Genomic DNA, 18,478 nt, shown 5'->3' with positions numbered 1-18,478 from the left:
AATTCCCCTGATCTCTATGGCTTTTACCAGAGTTACAGGGCTATTCCCAGAGTATTGTGCGATGCATTTCTGTCTATGGTTATCTTGCCCACTTTCCTCCCTCAAAACCAGGATTCTTTCTTTCTTTCTTTCTTTCTTCCTTTCTTTCTTTCCCGCCCCTACATCTTTCCCCTTATTTGTTAGTCTATGGCTTTCGCACCCTGTCATGTTATTTTATATTTTGATGCTGGCCCAGCCCAGGGACTTGAGGGAAGAGACAAAATCACCTGCCAATATTCTGCTCCTGCAATCGTACACAAGAGGCTTTTGAAAGTTCAAAAATAAGCAAAATATTTTATTTAATGAGTAGGGAAAAAGGTCAGGTGGAATCAGGGGTAGGATTACAAAGTGGACTGATAATAAGGAACTGTGGTAACTTTGTGATCACACTAAATCCAGTTAATATGTTGCCAACCGGTGTTTGCTTTTCAACAAGTTCTTTGAAACGGTGAAGAGGGAGGCTTTTTTTTCAGATTCAGTTTTAACTTGCAAGCATAGATTTCTGAGTTTCACTGACGCTTCATGTTTAGAAGGCAGTAACATACAACAAAGTTCTCAAAATCTTTCTCTCTATATAGACGAGGGATCACTCCTCTTTCAAGTGCTATCTTGTTTTTCACTGCGCAGAGATTACTTTTCTTGACTAGAAGATCTGTCCTTTTCTGGCTTGATGGGGATCTTCTGTGATCCTTTCACTCCTCTTTGGATTTTTCCCAGACCTCAGTCAGTGCTAAACTGACTCTTCTTCAACTGGTAGTTCCCAACCGGCATTTCTTAACTGACACTCTTGACAGAATTCCATTTGAACTCAAAAGGCTGTTAGACTCTGTGAGGCATTAACCCTTGATGGTATCAGTTACTGCTTCAGAGGAGAGTCTGCCAGACCCAGGTTCTTGCTGTGGAAGCTGACTGGGTGATTCCAGGCCAGTCACTGACTTTCAGCCTAAACTACCTTACAGAATTGTTGTGCAAATCAAAAGGGGGAAAGGAACATATGAAGCTGCCTTATACTGAATCAGACCTTTGGTCCATCAAAGTCAGTATTGTCTTCTCAGACTGGCAGCGGCTCTCCAGGGTTTCAAGCTGAGGTTTTTCACATCTATTTGCTTGGACCCGTTTTTGGAGATGCCAGGGATTGAACCTGGGACCTTCTGCTTCCCAAGCAGATGCTCTACCACTGACCTGCTATCCCTCCCTTAGAGAATAATGTAAGCTGCTTTGGTCCCCACTGTGGAAAAAGACTGTACTTTTCCTGGATTGAGGCTGCAGGGTGGGGAAAGGAGATGGAAAGCCTAAGTTAGAGGAGCAGATAAAAGTAGGTTGATGGTTGGCTGCGAAGGAGCTAGAGTTGCCAACTCCAGATTGGGAAATTCCTGGAGATTTGAGGGATCGATGCTGGAAAGGGTGGTGTTTGAGGAGGGGTGGGACTTCAGACAAGTACAATGCCATACACTCCACTCTTCAAACCAGCCACTTCCTTCTGAGGAACCATTGTTTCTAATCTCCAGTTGAGGGCTGGAGATCACTTAGAATTACAACTGCTCTCCAGATGGCAGAGATCAGTTCCCCTGAAGAAAACAGCTGCTTTGCAGGGGGGACTCTGTGTCATTATACCCTGCTGAGGTACCTTTCCTCCTGTGTTAGTCCACACTGTGATTTCAGACCAGTTACAGACTCTCAGCCTAATTTACCTCACAGAATTGTTGTGAAGATCATAAGGGAGAGGGGAGAATGATGCTTTGGTCCCCACTGTGGAGAAAGACCGTAGTTTTCTAGGTAGAGGCTGCAGGGAGTGGCGAGGATGGAAAGCTGAAGTCAGATCAATTCCCCTACAGAAAATGGCCATTTTGAATGGGTGGGAAGATAGCAAGGGTGGTGGACACTCACCCAGAACCTCTTTGTAGAGCTCGTTGTATTCTTCTCTACACTGGGCCTTATTCCTAGTATATTTATTAAATGTGTCCATGTTGTAAACATTCCATTCAGTATGTTGGATATCCCAAAATAGATTACAGCTTTCTTTGTTCCTGGAGTGATTTGAAGATGCATTGGAGAAACAATGTGAAGGCTTGGCTATTCTCAAATTGTATAAAGATGTAGAAATAATGTTTATTTTGTAATAAAGTACTTTTTTCATTGATTTTCTTTGGCCTTATTCAAGAACACTACACTGGCACATAAAGCAAGCCTACTAATGGTGTGTAAAAATGTCACCATTGAGAGTTCTGCTACAGTAAGGTTTTATAATACCATCTATTATGTAGTTGCTAATAGGATAGATTTAGATTTAAGATCACTCCAGCATCTCTCCCTCTGTATTTAACGCTTCTCATGGGGAAAATGATTCCCATTATTTATTTTGTTGCCTGACATGCTCAGCTTGTGAAGTTACACCTCCCTATATACTGGCTGGATTTTTAATCAGATGAATGACAAACCCAACTGCAAATGTTAAAGAACAACTTTTTTTGGAAAGGGACAGTGTGATTTAAAGAACAACAACAACCCTATACTTATGAAAGTATTATATCTTGTGAATCTAGACCTAGTTTTTTGTTCAGTGTCATAAAATGTTTTATTACCAGCATAATGGGATTACAAATAATTTAAACAACCTACATGAGTCTGAAATAAGGCTGCCAAGCACCTGGAGGCTGCCCCACTGCTCCCGAAAAATAAATAAAAATGGCTATCAGACCAGAAGTATGACATCATTTCCACAGTAAAACCTGGACCCAATGTCAGTCCTCTGTAGAAATCATTGCAAACTCTATGACTTTACCATAGAGTTTCTGTGAATTCCTAGAGAATCTGACATCACATCTGGGTTTTCCCTGGAAGTGACAACCCCCCTTCTGTGGGTTGCAAGGTCATGCCTAGTTGTGAGACCATACCTGGCCACCATGCCTGGCAAGCTTAGTATGTAGCATAATCTGTTTTAAATGTATCTCAATTTTATTTATTTTGATTGGCAACACTATCATATTGGATTAAGGTTCCTAAATGTATGCATTTGTACAGGAATATCTGAGTGTACACAAGGGGGGAAGAGTGCTATTCTATTCACAACCATATCAATAATTAGAATTCTTTAGATTTGTACAACACTGTAAATTAGGAAATGTTTTTTAAAAATAATTACATGAATTCAATGCTTTAAAGCATTGGTTCTCTATGTAAATACTCTGTATGATAATATTTTCAAGTTTGATAATTCATAGTTTGTATCTGTAACTCCAAAGGACAAGCAAGCATATGTTTTAGAAGTTTATTTACCAAAAACAGTCAGCTCTGCTGGATCGCTGTCCCGTTCTCCCACCATGTTGGTGCCAACACATGTGTACATTCCTGCATCACTCTTCCTTGTGTTTGAAATCATAAGTTTCCCACCTCGTATCTGTATTAAACAAAAGGAGAATGCCTGTACATTTTAATACACAGTTATTCAACTTTCACCTCAAGACTTGACCCCCCCCCCAAATTAATTAAAATATCAGTACATATTTTTGCAGCATTCTATCTGTATAAAAATACTTTACAATCCTTTATTTAACTCATAGAATCATTGTCTGTAGGTTTGGGTGGGAAACACTAACTTGCTCAGGAGCAAAGCTAAAGTCTCAAGTGAACCCCCAAGTTCTAACTGACGTATCTACATAGGTCTAAAACCTTTACCTTTGTTGTGTTACAGATAGCCAAGCAATTTTCTGAGAATGGCAACAGGTTTCACTTTCAAACAACATTTTCACCAGAAAACTGAAGGGAAAATAACCAAAGGTGAGAAACTTAGGAAAACACATAGGCCGATTTCCCACTCACCTTATGCCGCTCTCATGTTCCTCTTCTCAGCGGGGCTTCCTTCCAATTCCACACTATCTGCCACGGGGATGCAGCTAGCATCAGCTTTTTCGCATAGCAAATAGAAACCTCTAAAAACCAGTTTCTGTTGGACTTCCGGGGGAGGAAAATGTCAAGCTGAGCTGCTTCTCATAACAGGAGCAGGCTGGAGCTTCTGTTCGGGGTAGTGGAAGGCAATTTAATGCCTACTGCCTACTTTTCTCAGTTAGAGATTAGTCCAAGATATGCACAGGAAACTTTGAGGAGATTTACCTTTGCTAAAAGGGAATTTTGTGAGGGGGGCTTCTTTGAGGCTTTGAGGGGTCTCCGGGAAGAGTTGCATTTTCATCATCTGCAGAAGCTTTCAGAGTCATTTATTTGACATAAGCTCGACAAGATCCTAACCTTCTTGGACTTTGCTAAACATTTAAAGCTTTGAAAGACTGGTGAGAACTTGGATAATTGGAAGAGAAGGTACAAATTGCTATCTTTCATTCTGGAACTTTTTACAGCTTAATGGAATAAATTTAAAAGATGGGAAAGGAAAATCTAGAAAGTCTGGAAGAAGAGAGGAGGAAGAGATAAAATTTAGACTTTATAAATATAAAGGACAGTGTTAAAAAGAGCTAAAAAGTGGAAAGGAATTTATTGTTTAGTCTACTTGTGGTTTTGAAAAAAGAGAACCATTGTCACATAGTCACAGACCTGCAGCACATTCAAGCAAGACAGGAAGTACGTCAAATATCGTGAGATTTCCTTACCAGTGTGAATGAGACTTCATAGCAACAAAAGCAGGAAGTAGTGGAAGGAAAACCTACTCTAGGAATTTACTACCATTGAGAAACATCGGCGGACATTGCTGGGAAGTCAAAATAAAAACAATGCTTTTAAAGAATTCGGGACATTAAAAATTGTGGGAGTTAACTGAGAAGAGGGTAAGAAATATACTATTGGTCACATTATTTGTGTGGGCCCTGGATGTTTTTAAAAGGGGAAAAAAATGTAGGGAGCAGTAAAAGTTGCGGCCGCCATTTTGGAAGATTTAAAAACTTTAAAAATAAATATCTTGACTTTGGGAGCTCCGAGGACGACAAAATTGGGCTTGTTGTGAAGGGCAAGTCCTACTCTTTTAAACCTGATAGTTGAATTGGAAATTGGTGAGGTCCAAATTTTCGCTGTTTTTTAAATGTTAGAACACAAGCAGCCCCGTACAAGGGCTACTTCATTGGAAAAAATGCAGGACCAATTGGAGGCAATGGAGGCCAGAATGATGAAAGGGGTGAGAGAGATGATAAATGCATCGGGAAAAAAAATATTGCAGAGAGTTAAAAAGATATGGAAGATATCATAAAGGAAACTGAGGAAACATCTAAGAAAGTGCAGGAGGTAGAAGGCAGAATGAATGTATATAATTCCACCTTGTTGAAAATGCAAGAAAAAGTGACAATCCATGACTGCTAATTGATGGAGACTCAGATACGTCTGAGAGGAGTACCTGAAAAGGAGGATGGTGATTTAAAAGAATTTATAATAAAAATAATTGCAGAATTTTTAGAGGAAAACCCTGAAGAGACTAAACACATGTATGATTATATGTATAGAGTGAACTCACTTTATGCCAAAAAAAATAACTGAGAGATGTTGTCATAAGATTTATGGCAAAGGAAATGGTGGGAAGAACCATGAATAAAAAATTTGAAAAGACATTGATAGTGGGAGGCAGTAGAGTGAGAATCATGAAGGAGCTGCCAAAGCAAGTGATAAATGATAGAAGAACATATAAAAAGTTGACAGAAAAATTGAGAGACAATGGAATGAAGTTTAGATGGATAATACCTGAAGGTATGAGCTTTGAACTCCAGGGAAAAGAATCACAATTACAAATTCACAGGATATGCGAAGATTTTTTGAAGAAAATAAAGAATTTGCACCATGATGGATTACAAATTATTGTCTTGGAATGTTAATGGACTAAATTCACCACAAAAAAGAAGGGCAACATTTCATTGGATTAAGAAACAAAACTGTAATATAATTTGTTTGCAAGAAGTGCATATTAAACAAAAGGATTATAAATTTTTATGGAACAAACAATTGGGAGTGGAATTTTTTTCATTGGCTGAACAGAAGAAAAGCGGAGTGGTTTTTTATATTAAACAAGAATTGGAACCAAAATTAATGTTTAAAGATAAAGATGGAAGATTTATAGAAGTAGAGACAATATGAAATGGAAAAAAATGTTGTTATTGGGATTGTATGCGCCTAATGGGGCAAAGGATGGTTTTTTTAAAGACATTATACAAAAGCTTGATGTACTGACTTATGACCAAGTTTTAATAATGGGAGATTTTAATAGAACAGTTAAAAACTCATTGGACAGGTCTGGAGGGGAAAAAAAATAACAGCAAAGAAGGAAAATTGCCAAAGTCTTTTTTTGAATTGGTCAAACAAGAAAATTTGGAAGATATATGGAGAAAATTTAACCCTGAAGTTCGGGACTATACCTTTTTTTCAGCAAGACACAAAACTTTTTCCAGAATTGACATGTTGTGGGGCACTAAAGATTTAGTCTTATAACAAGGAAAATAAAGATTTTACCCAAAATTGGGGCTGATTATAACCCAATAATGTGGATTACAAAATTGCCTAAGAAGTTGAGAAGATGGAGATTGAATGAAGATTTGCTACAGAATAAATAGTGACATATCTAGAAAATGAAACTAAAGCTTTCTTTCAAATGAATGACAAAGAGGATATAGAATTTCAGACGGTCTGGGATGCCTATAAAGCAGTAATGAGAGGAATATTGATTACTCTGAATAATAAAGATAAGAGAGCAAAAGAAAAACAGTTGTTGGACATTCAAAATGAAATAAAGAAAAAAGAAGGGGAGTTGAGAAAAAGGCCAGGAGAAAAGAAACTTATAAGGGAAATTACAATATTACAAATGCAAATGAGGCATTTGTTAAATAAAGAATTGGAATGGAATTTGAAAAGATTGCAGCAGAAATCTTTTGAGGGAGCAAATAAACCTGGAAAGTATTTGGCTTGGCAACTGAAGAAAAAGAGAGAAAATAAAATTATTAATAAAATTGTGGTAGATGGAAGAGAGGTGGTTACCCAAGGGGGAATAAAAAGAGAATTTTTAAATACTATGTCAAATTGTTTAAAGGTGTTAAAATACAGAAAGAAAAGATGGATGAGTATTTACAAAAGATAAAAATAGAACCCTTAACTGAAAATATGCGAAAAGTTTTGAATGATCCAATTGAAAAAAAATAGAAGTTGAAGCAGCAATTAATGCAATGAAAAATGGAAAAGCACCTGGGCCAGATGGATATACAGCTAAATATTTTAAAACCTTTAAAGATGAATTAACACTGAAATTGCAGAAGTTGATGAACATGATAAGAACAAAAGGGAAAATACCAAACACATGGAAGGAAGCTGTTATTTTGTTGATATCTCAGGAAGATAGAAATGTCACAAATGTAAAAAATTAAAGACCAATTTCGCTATTAAATAATGACTATAAAATATATACAAGAATCTTGGCAGAACAATTTAAACAACATTTGATAAATTTTATAAAGGAAGATCAAGCGGGGTTTCTACCCAAAAGGCAAATAAGAGACAATATCAGAACTGTTGTAAATATTGTAGAATATTATGAAAGACATCCAGAAAAGGAGATAGCATTATTCTTTGCGGATGCAGAGAAAGCATTTGACAATTTAAACTGGGACTTTATGTTTGCAGTAATGGAGAAAATGGAGTTGGGAGAAAGCTTTATAAGAATGATAAAAGCAATATACACTGAACAACGTGCAAGGCTATGTATAAATGCAGATCTTACAGAAGATATGATAATCAGCAAAGGTACAAGGCAAGGTTGTCCGCTTTCCCCATTGTTGTTTATAATGACTCTTGAAATATTACTGATGCAGATCCAAGAAGAAAAAAGAAATAGAAGGATTAAAAATAAAAGGATTAACTTATAAATATAGAGCATTTGCAGATGATATAATGTTTATAAATGAAAACCCCATACAAGTTACACCTTTGTTGTTAGCCAAAATACAAGAATATGGGGAGTTGGCGGGACTTTGAATTAATAAAGAAAAATCAAAACTTCTATGCAAAAATATGCAAATAAATAAGAACAAGAATTGCAGAAACTAACGGGCTGTGAAGTCACCTCCAAGGTAAAATATTTAGGTGTGGAAATAACAATGAAGAACATTGATCTGTTTAAAAATAATTATGAGAAGTTATGGCATAAAATGGATGAAAATATGTTAAAATGGAATAAACGTAATTTATCACTGCTGGGTAGAATAGCTGCAATTAAAATGAATATTCTACCAAGAATAATGTATTTGTTTCAAACTATTCCCATTGTGAAAGATAGTAAACTATTTGATAAATGGCGAAGGAAAATTTCAGAATTTGTGTGGGCTGGGAAGAAACCAAGGATCAAAATGAAAATTTTGACAGATGCAAAAGAGCGAGGTGGATTTCAACTACTGAATTTAAAATTATATCAGGAAGCACTTTGTTTAGTGTGGATAAAAGAATGGATAATGCTGTTAAACAAAAAACTCTTAGTGTTGGAAGGTCACGGAAATAAATTTGGGTGGCATGCGTATTTGTATTATGGAAAAAAGAAGATGGACGTTTTTTTCTCTCACCATTACATAAGAAATAATTTGCTAAATACATGGATGAAATATAAGAAATATGGAGATGAGAGAAGACCATTATGGATAGTGCCAGCTGAGGTAATAAAAATAACGGCTGTGATAGGTGATGAAAAGTGGTTGTCATATAATCAATTATTAAAAATACAAAGTGGCAAAATAGAATTGAAAACTGCTGAAGAGTTGAATAATAAATATGATTGGTTCCAAATGCAACAAAATAAAGAGCTTGGTGGATAATGATATCAAAACTGAATAAGAAAAGAACAAACAGAAATGGAAAAAAGTTCTGCTTGGAGATAATGAAAAATTAATTTTAAAAATATATAAATTACTTTTAAAATGGTCTATGGAGGATGAAGTAGTGAAATCTCAAATGATTAAATGGGCAATTAATGTAAATAAAGAAATACAGATGGAAACTTGGGAATACTTGTGGAAGTATTCTATGAAACTTTTGACGTGTCATAGTATTAAAGAGAACTGGTTGAAAATGATGTATAGATGGTATATGACTCCTAAAAAATCGGCAAAGATGAACAATAAGATGCCAGATAGATGTTGGAAATGTAAAAAACATGAAGGTTCTTTTTACCATATGTGGTGGACTTGTGAAAGAGCAAAAAAGTATTGACAGATGATTCAACAAGAAATTTCTAAGATCTTGGGATATGAATTCAAGAAAGTTGCAGAGACTTTTCTGTTGGAATTACAAATGGAAAAAAAGAAGATAGAACTGTAATTTGGTACTTGCTTTCAGCTGCTAGCACATTATATGCGCAGTTGTGGAAGCAAGAAAAAATACTAGAGAAATGGGATTGGATTATAAAAGCTATGACATGGAGTGAAATGAACAAATTAACAAGAATATTAAGAGACTATGATTTAGAAGTTTTTAAAACGGAGTGGAAAAAGTTTAGAAGATATGTAGAAAAAGAGTGGAAAATAAAAGGACCTTGGACAATTTTTGATAATGATTAAGTTTTTTAAAAAAAATATCAATTTTTGTTTTAATAGTTAAGGGTACCTTTAAATATTTGCATTTTAAGTAAATAACACCAGCGGGGGTCAAGTAACGGGGGGAGGGGTGGGTAGAAAGTAATATATGGGGTAGATAAAAGAAGTTTTTAAAGATGTAAGAAATAGATTTATTACCATATGTTACCAATAAAATTGTTTTAATCCGGAAAAACAGTTTCTGTTTGCCGTGTGAAAAAGCCTATGCTAGCTGCAGCCCTGGGGCAGATTGTGTGAAATTGGAAGGAAGCCCCACTGAGAAGAGGAATGTGAGAGTGGCATAAGAAGAGTGGGAAATCAGTCATCATGTTTAATGCATTGCAGTTAGATATCCTTAAACAGCACTGTCTTTCAGATAAAATTATCTGACAGGGTTGTGTGCTATAAAATACTGGCTGCTTTGAGGCTACTTAAATGCAGTATAACTATCATGAATAGCAATATTTGTACAAGATTAGGACTTTTCAAAGCAGTTCAAATAAACACAATTATATATGGATCTGAGCTGCAAAACTAAATTACGCAAAATTCAGTTACAGTTTCCAGGCCCAAGTTGGGTACAGTGGATCCTCGATCCTATGCCCCTCCATCCAATACATAAGAACATAAGAGAAGCCCAGCTGAATCAGGCCAATGGCCCATCCAGTCCAACACTCTGTGTCACACAGCGGCCAACACCCCCCCCCCCAAGTGCCATCAGAAGGTTCACAAGTGGGTCTTGAAGCTCTTCCACTTTGCCCCCCCCCCCAAGCACCAAGAATACAGAGCATCACTGCCCCAGGCTGTTCCAATAATATACTGTGGCTAATACCCGCTGATGGACCTCTGCTCCATATTTTTATCCAATCCCCTCTTGAAGCTGTCTATGCTTGTAGCCGCCACCATTTCCTGTAGCAGTGAATTCCACATGTTAATCACCCTTTGGGTGAAGAAGTACTTCCTTTTATCCATTCTAACCCGACTGCTCAGCAATTTCATTGAATGCCCACGAGTTCTTGTATTGTGAGAAAGGGAGAAAAGTACTTCTTTTTCTACTTTCTCCATCCCATGCATAATCTTGTAAACTTCTATCATGTCACCCCGCAGTCAACATTTCTCCAAGCTAAAGAGCCCCAAGTGTTTTAGCCTTTCTTCATAGGGAAAGTGTTCCAACCCTTTAATCATTCTAGTTGCCCTTTTCTGGACTTTTTCCAGTGCTATAATATCCTTTTTGAGGTGTGGTGACCAAAACTGTACACAGTATTCCAACACAAGTAAGATAACCTGCAGGGAATGTACAGGTAGTCAAACTAGGCATTGGCCTGCATTGCTGGCAATATGGCAATGACACTTCATGCAGCAAAAATAAAGTCATAGTGTCATTGGTGATGCAGGGGTGCTCAGGTATTTGGGTAAAAGTTCTATGATAAAAATGACTTCTATCCTTGAATTTCTGCCCAGATACCAGAGTGTCACCATGCTGCTGTGATGATGTCACATCTGGTGCATGCTGAAAGTGATGCCAGTAGTTTAGGCCTCTTGTGCAAGAGAAAGATTCAGTTAAGAATTCTATGGTGCACATTGGAATGTGGATTTTGAACATTTGTGAAGTTTGCTAAGGAACAATTCCTGAGGAAACTCATCTGTGAAACACTATCCTGAGCTGGCGGAAGCATTGAGTGAGCAATCCTTCGGTTGTGGAAGCTATAATTCCTGGAGTAAGCTTGATCAGTTTAAATTGGAATTTCATTTACATATTGGAAATTTGTATATGGACCTTTAGCGACATTGTGCACAATAGAAAATTTTTTGTGGAATTACCAAACCTGTGACTATACAGCATCTTGAAGCTGTTTCCTTTGTGCTTGGGAGTACATGCTGAAACAGTTGATATGTTTTGTATGATTCTATGAAATAATGAAATTGATATTTATAAGTTTGTAAGCAAGTGTCTTTGGAGTTTGTGTGCATAGTTGTTTTTGTTCTCCGCCATGGGGTACTTGGCAACCCTGAACCTCTAGCAAACTGTTAGAGGTATTATGCAAAGCAATTTAAATTAGACCTTGATCTTCCTTATTTTATTATATTTTCATTTCCTAATTAATAATCTTGAAAATCCACTTTGTTGATCTTTTTTTTTTAAAGCAATCCTGCATGATATTGCTATTTTAGTAGGAAGGACTTACACTGATTCTCTCTTCTCTGTCATCAATACGAATTTTGTCTTTTTTCCAGTAGATAGAGGGTTCAGGATGTCCTCGAGGAGGCTGGCATTCTAAAATGGCTGGTTCACCTGCTGCTACAACAACATCTGTGGGATTTTGCCGGAAATCATCTCGGAGCACTGATACAAAAAAATACAGAAAGAAAAAAATAAACATTATAAGATATACAGGGGAATGCAGAGAAACTCAGTTTCCTTTGCAAAAAAAGGCTTTATTGGGTTGTTTTTGGTTAGCTTTTTTGAGGAAGGGGCGTTTGATGTACAAAATAAAAATATATCCAGAATAAAGTACTAAGGTATAAAGATGACCTCCATAGATGACCTTTAGTCATCATAGGAATTCAGGCTAGATAGGCATATTGCACTGAAAAACCACTCATGTAAGTGCACACATACACATATAGTTACTGTTCTACCTTTATTATATAGACATACCTGCTAAGTGACATCTGGCCAGTGTGACATGCTGGGAAGAAAAAACCCTCATAGCAGTATTGCTGATCTGACACAGAATTCTTTTCATTAAGGAAAGCAGCATGTTGGACCTTGCTTATAACCTTTGGAAAACCTGGTGTGCCAGGCTGTCAAATGGCACCTATCTACACAGTAGCTTTTTCAAAACCAAAGAGCTGACATATTTATGCCATTTTACCTTTTCAGTGGCAAGATTATTATGATTTTTCATGCTTAGCAGTTTTAAAGGATGCAAGGATGTCAGGCACACCTATGATTGTGCTTGCAAAGCACCTGCTCTTTCATTACTTTTTAGTTCTCTTGCAGCCATGATTAGGCATTCTGAGAGAAACCAGAAGGATATAACAAAAAAGGCCCAGCCTTTAGAGAAGTAGATCACGCAACAAACACTACCTGCTTATGTGAATTATATCACAGAAAATAGGGATTAGGCCTTCGTGAACAGAAATTATAGCCACTCATTATTTTTGTATGTGTCCCAGTCTCAAAGTTAATTGGCAACCTTACCAACACAAAGCTAAAAATAGCTCCAAAATGAATGATCGAAATTTAGATCTCTGTTTGTAGTTCAGTAAAAGGCTCATTACTGCTTTAATACAGATCTCACCTTTGATGGAGAAAGAGCCCTCTGAGAAATTTTTAAAAAGCTTTATCTTACTAAAGGAGCAGTCAGAAAAAGTTCCGCAAAAAAAAACAAAAGCTCACTCTCAGTTTATAAGGAGATTTAATTTACTGCTTATGCTGTTAATAAAATGTGCTCTGTTTTAACATTTTGAACTGCACATTTCCTATTTCCATGTGATACACGCAAGGATAAAATTTATATGCACAAGGATTAGGCATTGAATAGGCTGAGGTGAGTATGCATATAAATCTAGCTCTCAGCTACAGATATGGTTTTCTGCTTATTGTTTAACATTTTCAAGATGCAGGTAAATCCTAAGAGGGAGGAAACTAATTAAAGGTTAATTTATTTTCACATATAAAAGTATTCGTCTATGTATGTTATGACTAGAATCAGAAAATAAGGGAGCTGGACTATTCCGGCAAGCGTTCTGCTTTCTCTGAAGGGAGCATATCTGGCAAGGTGAATGGGATTCTTTAACTCCTTTTCCAATGAACATCTAGCCAAAAGATAAACCCCAAAAGGTATTTTGGACTGCTAATTCATAAGCAACATATGGATAAATAGATACAGATATATAATACAGATATTAATTCTCAGACAAAAGCAGTAAACATTTGCATAAGAATTTACTCTAAACAAGGATAAAAGGAACGGAAACAAGGATAAAACGAAAGGAAATGTATTGTGCTTGCTAGTAGGCAGCATGCCAGGTTAACATACAACTATAGCAGTGATATTGAGTGGCTGGGAAGCCACACGTGGTTCTTTCTCGGCTACTTGTAGTTCTTGTCCAATATGACACATCTTCCATGTTCCAGAAAAGTATTTGGCAGAAGGTTCTCACCATAAAACTGTGTGGGGGGGGGGTCAGTCCTCTCCAACTGCCCCCCCCCACTTCACTCCAGCTTCTGTGCTTTCAACTCAGCATGGGGCAACTGCTAGGAGGAGAGCAAATTGGCAATCTTTTTAGAGTGTGCCTTGTGTTGAGGTAAAGGCAGACAAGGAAGCTCTTCCATTAATTCAAGATTAGGGATATCAACTCTGGATTGGGAAATCCCTAGAGATTTGGAGGTAGAGCCTGGGGAGGGAAGGAAGGACCTTAGCCAGTTATAAGGCCATGGAGCCTATCCTCTAAACCAGCCATTTTCTCTGGGGGAACTGATCTCTGTCATCTGGGGATAAATTGTAGCTGCAGGAGATCTCCAGGCCCCACCAAAGGTTAGCAGCCCTATTCAAGATTCATAAGGGCTAGTTAAGATTCAACAGTGGTAGGAAGAGGCAATTCTACATGAACAAAGGTACTTTAGTAATCTGATAACACAGTTACATACAATATTAATAGATAGATTTAATATGATCTGAAGAAAAAAATCAGATTTAGTATAGATTTAATATGATCTGAAGAAAAATCAGATTATAGATATATTTTATATTATTATATTACAGTTATGCCTTATATTAATAATTCATATAGTGGCTCTTTTGGCTACTGGTCACTGCAAATGTGGCTGCCACTGACATATAGCATAAAAGCAAGTAATACAACATTAGAAGGACATTCCACACATGAAAGACCATAATGCTAACTTTCAAATATTCCCTTTTCTAATATTTCTTGGTCTGCATAATAAAGATTTAAAATTAATTTTAAAATTATATATTTTTTAAAAAGTCATATATATTTAAACATTTGTATATGTTTAGGTATCTGCACAACACAACAAAATAAAACAAACAAAACCAGAAAGTTTCATCCAAATACTGCAATCCGAAAAGCATCATCTGATTGAACACTAGCTTCTATTTGGGGCAGTTTTCTCTATCCAAAATTTCCCAATCCAGGGATAGTTTCCTCTATTTAGCTAGCTTTGCATCACCTTCTAGAAGTTCTTCTGAGACTCCCTAATCAATTGTCTTGAACTCATCATAAATCCCTGATTTATTGCTTTAGTTTACTGACAGAATGAGTAGGCACATTGATGAACACGGGTTATTGAGGAAGATTCAGCATGGGTTCTGCAAGGGAAGATCTTGCCTCACTAACCTGTTACATTTCTTTGAGGGGGTGAACAAACATGTGGACAAAGGAGACCCGATAGATGTTGTTTACCTTGACTTCCAGAAAGCTTTTGATAAAGTTCCTCATCAAAGGCTCCTTAGAAAACTTGAGAGTCATGGAGTAAAAGGACAGGTCCTCTTGTGGATCAAAAACTGGCTTAGTAATAGGAAGCAGAGAGTCAGTATAAATGGGCAGTCTTCGCAGTGGATGACGGTAAGCAGTGGGGTGCCGCAGGGCTCGGTACTGGGTCCCATGCTCTTTAACTTGTTCATAAATGATTTAGAGTTGGGAGTGAGCAGTGAAGTGGCCAAGTTTGCGGATGACACTAAATTGTTCAGGGTGATGAGAACCAGAGAGGATTGTGAGGAACTCCAAAGGGATCTGTTGAGGCTGGGTGAGTGGGCGTCAACGTGGCAGATGCGGTTCAATGTGGCCAAGTGCAAAGTAATGCACATTGGGGCCAAGAATCCCAGCTACAAATACAAGTTGATGGGGTGTGAACTGGCAGAGACTGACCAAGAGAGAGATCTTGGGGTCGTGGTAGATAACTCACTGAAAACGTCAAGACAGTGTGCGTCTGCAATAAAAAAAGGCCAACGCCATGCTAGGAATTATTAGGAAGGGAATTGAAAACAAATCAGCCAGTATCATAATGCCCCTGTATAAATCGATGGTGCGGTCTCATTTGGAGTACTGTGTGCAGTTCTGGTCGCCGCACCTCAAAAAGGATATTATAGCATTGGAGAAAGTCCAGAGAAGGGCAACTAGAATGATTAAAGGGCTGGAGCACTTTCCCTATGAAGAAAGGTTGAAATGCTTGGGACTCTTTAGCTTGGAGAAACGTCGACTGCGGGGTGACCTGATAGAGGTTTACAAGATAATGCATGGGATGGAGAAAGTAGAGAAAGAAGTACTTTTCTCCCTTTCTCACAATACAAGAACTCGTGGGCATTCGATGAAATTGCTGAGCAGAAAGGTTAAAACGGATAAAAGGAAGTACTTCTTCACCCAAAGGGTGATTAACGTGTGGAATTCACTGCCACAGGAGGTGGTGGCGGCCACAAGTATAGCCACCTTCAAGAGGGGTTTAGACAAAAATATGGAGCACAGGTCCATCAGTGGCTATTAGCCACAGTGTATGTGTGTATATAAAATTTTTTGCCACTGTGTGACACAGAGTGTTGGACTTGATGGGCCGTTGGCCTGATCCAACATGGCTTCTCTTATGTTCTTATGTTAACTTCAAGTCCTATCCATCTGCTACTTGATCAGAAAGGAGTAGACATTACAGAGACAAAGATAACCATAAATGTTACTATACATATGCAAATTCATACAAGAAATACGAAGATAAATCCAGGTGGGTAGCTGTGCTTGTCTGAAGCAACGAAGTTTTATTCAGGCTGTGAGCTTTCATGTGCATACACATTTTGTCAAACAGGATGGAATCAGACTTCCCCACCCACCCAAGTGGAGGCATTCATTTCTCCCCACCTCAAAGGGAGATGATCTCTGCCATCTGGACAGAAGTTGTAATTCTGAGTGATCTCCAGGCACCACCTGGAGATTGGCAACAGTGGTTCCTCAGGGGGAAATGGCCTGAAGTCCCAACCTTTTTCAAACTCCACCCCTTAAATCTCCAGGAATTTCTTAACTGGGAGTTGGCAACCCTATCTCCTTCCCCTTATCTGCCCCTCTGACTTCAGCTTTCCATCACCTTCCCCCTTCCTGCAGCTTCTACATAGGCATAGTGTGTGTGCGGGAGGGGGGTGGTGGAACCAAGGCAGCTTACGTTATTCTCCTCTCACAACCCTGTGAAGCAGGTTAGGCTGGAAGTGTGTGACTGGTCCAAAATCACCTAGGGTGTGGCAGACCCCACTTTAAAGCCCTGATTCTTATGCCATCCTCAGACTTCACCACAGAACCTGGAACTGGCAGCCATAGTCAGGACTGGCCCCAATGAGTTCTGCCTCAGAAGCCTGTAGTGATACTTTTCAGACCAATAGTCTCTCTCTGACAATGTTGCTGGCCTTAAGCACAGGACTTCAGTCTCTCTCTCTCTCTCTTTCTCTGTATCTGGTCTGTTGACACAGAACACCATTTTTCCCCTTTCCAGAGGAGTCCTCAGCCAATCAAAGGAAGCCTTTCTTTGGCTGTCTCCCTCCTCCTCCCTTCCACAGCCAATCTAGGCTAGGGTTTCGTTCTCTGCTCTGTCAATCAGTGTGACAGGCGGCTCAGCCAATGGGCAAGTTGGGAGGTCCAGTAACTGCCAGAACTAAGATTGGTTGCATTTTACTGAAAGAATCAGCTTTGCTGGCTAGAAACAGTCACTCAGGCGGGAAAGAGGAGCAGACTGAATCATTGGCATGCAAGTACTCTTGATTTATAGTTTGATAGGCCAAAGGCTGATGCCGTGCAGTCCCACTAAGCTCCAACCAATCAGGATGGTCAGATTTGCTACCACAACAGAATTATTACTAAAAGATACAGAGAGAGAGAGAGAGAGAGAAAGAGAGAGAGAGACTGATTTTGCACTAACTTTGCTCCGTGGCAGGTTTCCCTTTTTCTCCAGAGCAAGTTTAGCAATTTCGCACAAGCTGCTCTGTGCCATTTTTCATCTTGGCAACTCCCAATTTGACATGCACCAATGTAAATGTGAAAAAAGAAGTTTACGTTGCCATGCATCAAATCGGGGGTTGCTGCGACAAAAAATGGTAGTACAGAGCAGATTGTGCAAAACCGCTAAGCTTGCTCCAGAGAAAAAGGGAAGCCTGCTGCGGAGCAAGGTTAGTGCGAAATCTGTCATACACACACAGGCAAGTCTGATTCCATTCTGCATGTGCACAAAAGTTCACAGCCTGAATAAATCTTTGTTGGTCTTAAAGTTGCTATTGGACTCTCAAAGTGAGAACTTTGTTGCAACATAAACATGCCTTGCTTTAAGGTCCTAGGTTACACATGGGGTAAACTCCTGATTGTTCCCCCAGGGAGCATTCATCACAGTATCATGCCAAACTGCTGGACCTGTGCAGTAGCAGCTTGGAAACTGCAATTTGCAGCTGCTTTTGACTTTTACTGGAGAAAAGACAGAGCACCTGGGATCAGGATCATTCAGCTCATTATCTTTACTGGCTAAACAATCAAAATTGTTGCCACTTGTCTGTATCTACACAGTCAGATGGATACTTAAAATGATGAATATCATTCTGCTTTCTGCACGTGCAACAGCCAACATCAATTCCTGAAGTGACTGCAAGATTAGTTGAGTTCATGGATAGGATAGCCAACCTCCAGGTAGTGGCTGAAGATCACCTGGAATTACAGCTGATCTCCAGACATTCTAATAAAGTTACAAAATTTTTAAATCCCTACTTAAAACATCTGACTCATGAACACAAGAATACTCACCCCACCTTCTCTGTAGAATATTTGAGCTAATGAAATGTGAGTCAATTTTATAACCAAACATGGAGGAAGCAGCCTGTGACATAGAGAGGTTGAAACAGATGGAGAAAGCAAAA

The 18,478-nt window shown here is 38.4% G+C and overlaps 1 protein-coding gene across 12 annotated transcripts in view; it reads right to left on the bottom strand.

The window, feature by feature from the left end:
* The window catches only part of ROBO2 (roundabout guidance receptor 2), a 1,840,872-nt gene that overhangs the window by 357,375 nt on the left and 1,465,019 nt on the right, over positions 1-18,478 (bottom strand). For all 12 annotated transcript variants that reach the window (XM_060234422.1, XM_060234419.1, XM_060234423.1 and 9 more), the window contains exons 3-4: positions 11,759-11,916; positions 3,316-3,436 (exon numbers count right to left, since the gene is read on the bottom strand). In XM_060234422.1, the coding sequence (XP_060090405.1) occupies positions 3,316-3,436; positions 11,759-11,916 (279 nt within the window). The remainder of the gene's footprint in view (positions 1-3,315; positions 3,437-11,758; positions 11,917-18,478) is intronic.

This window comes from Heteronotia binoei, chromosome 3 (assembly GCF_032191835.1).
Source record: "Heteronotia binoei isolate CCM8104 ecotype False Entrance Well chromosome 3, APGP_CSIRO_Hbin_v1, whole genome shotgun sequence".
Taxonomy (NCBI): domain Eukaryota; kingdom Metazoa; phylum Chordata; class Lepidosauria; order Squamata; family Gekkonidae; genus Heteronotia; species Heteronotia binoei.
This window is presented reverse-complemented; position numbering and strand designations above follow the sequence as displayed.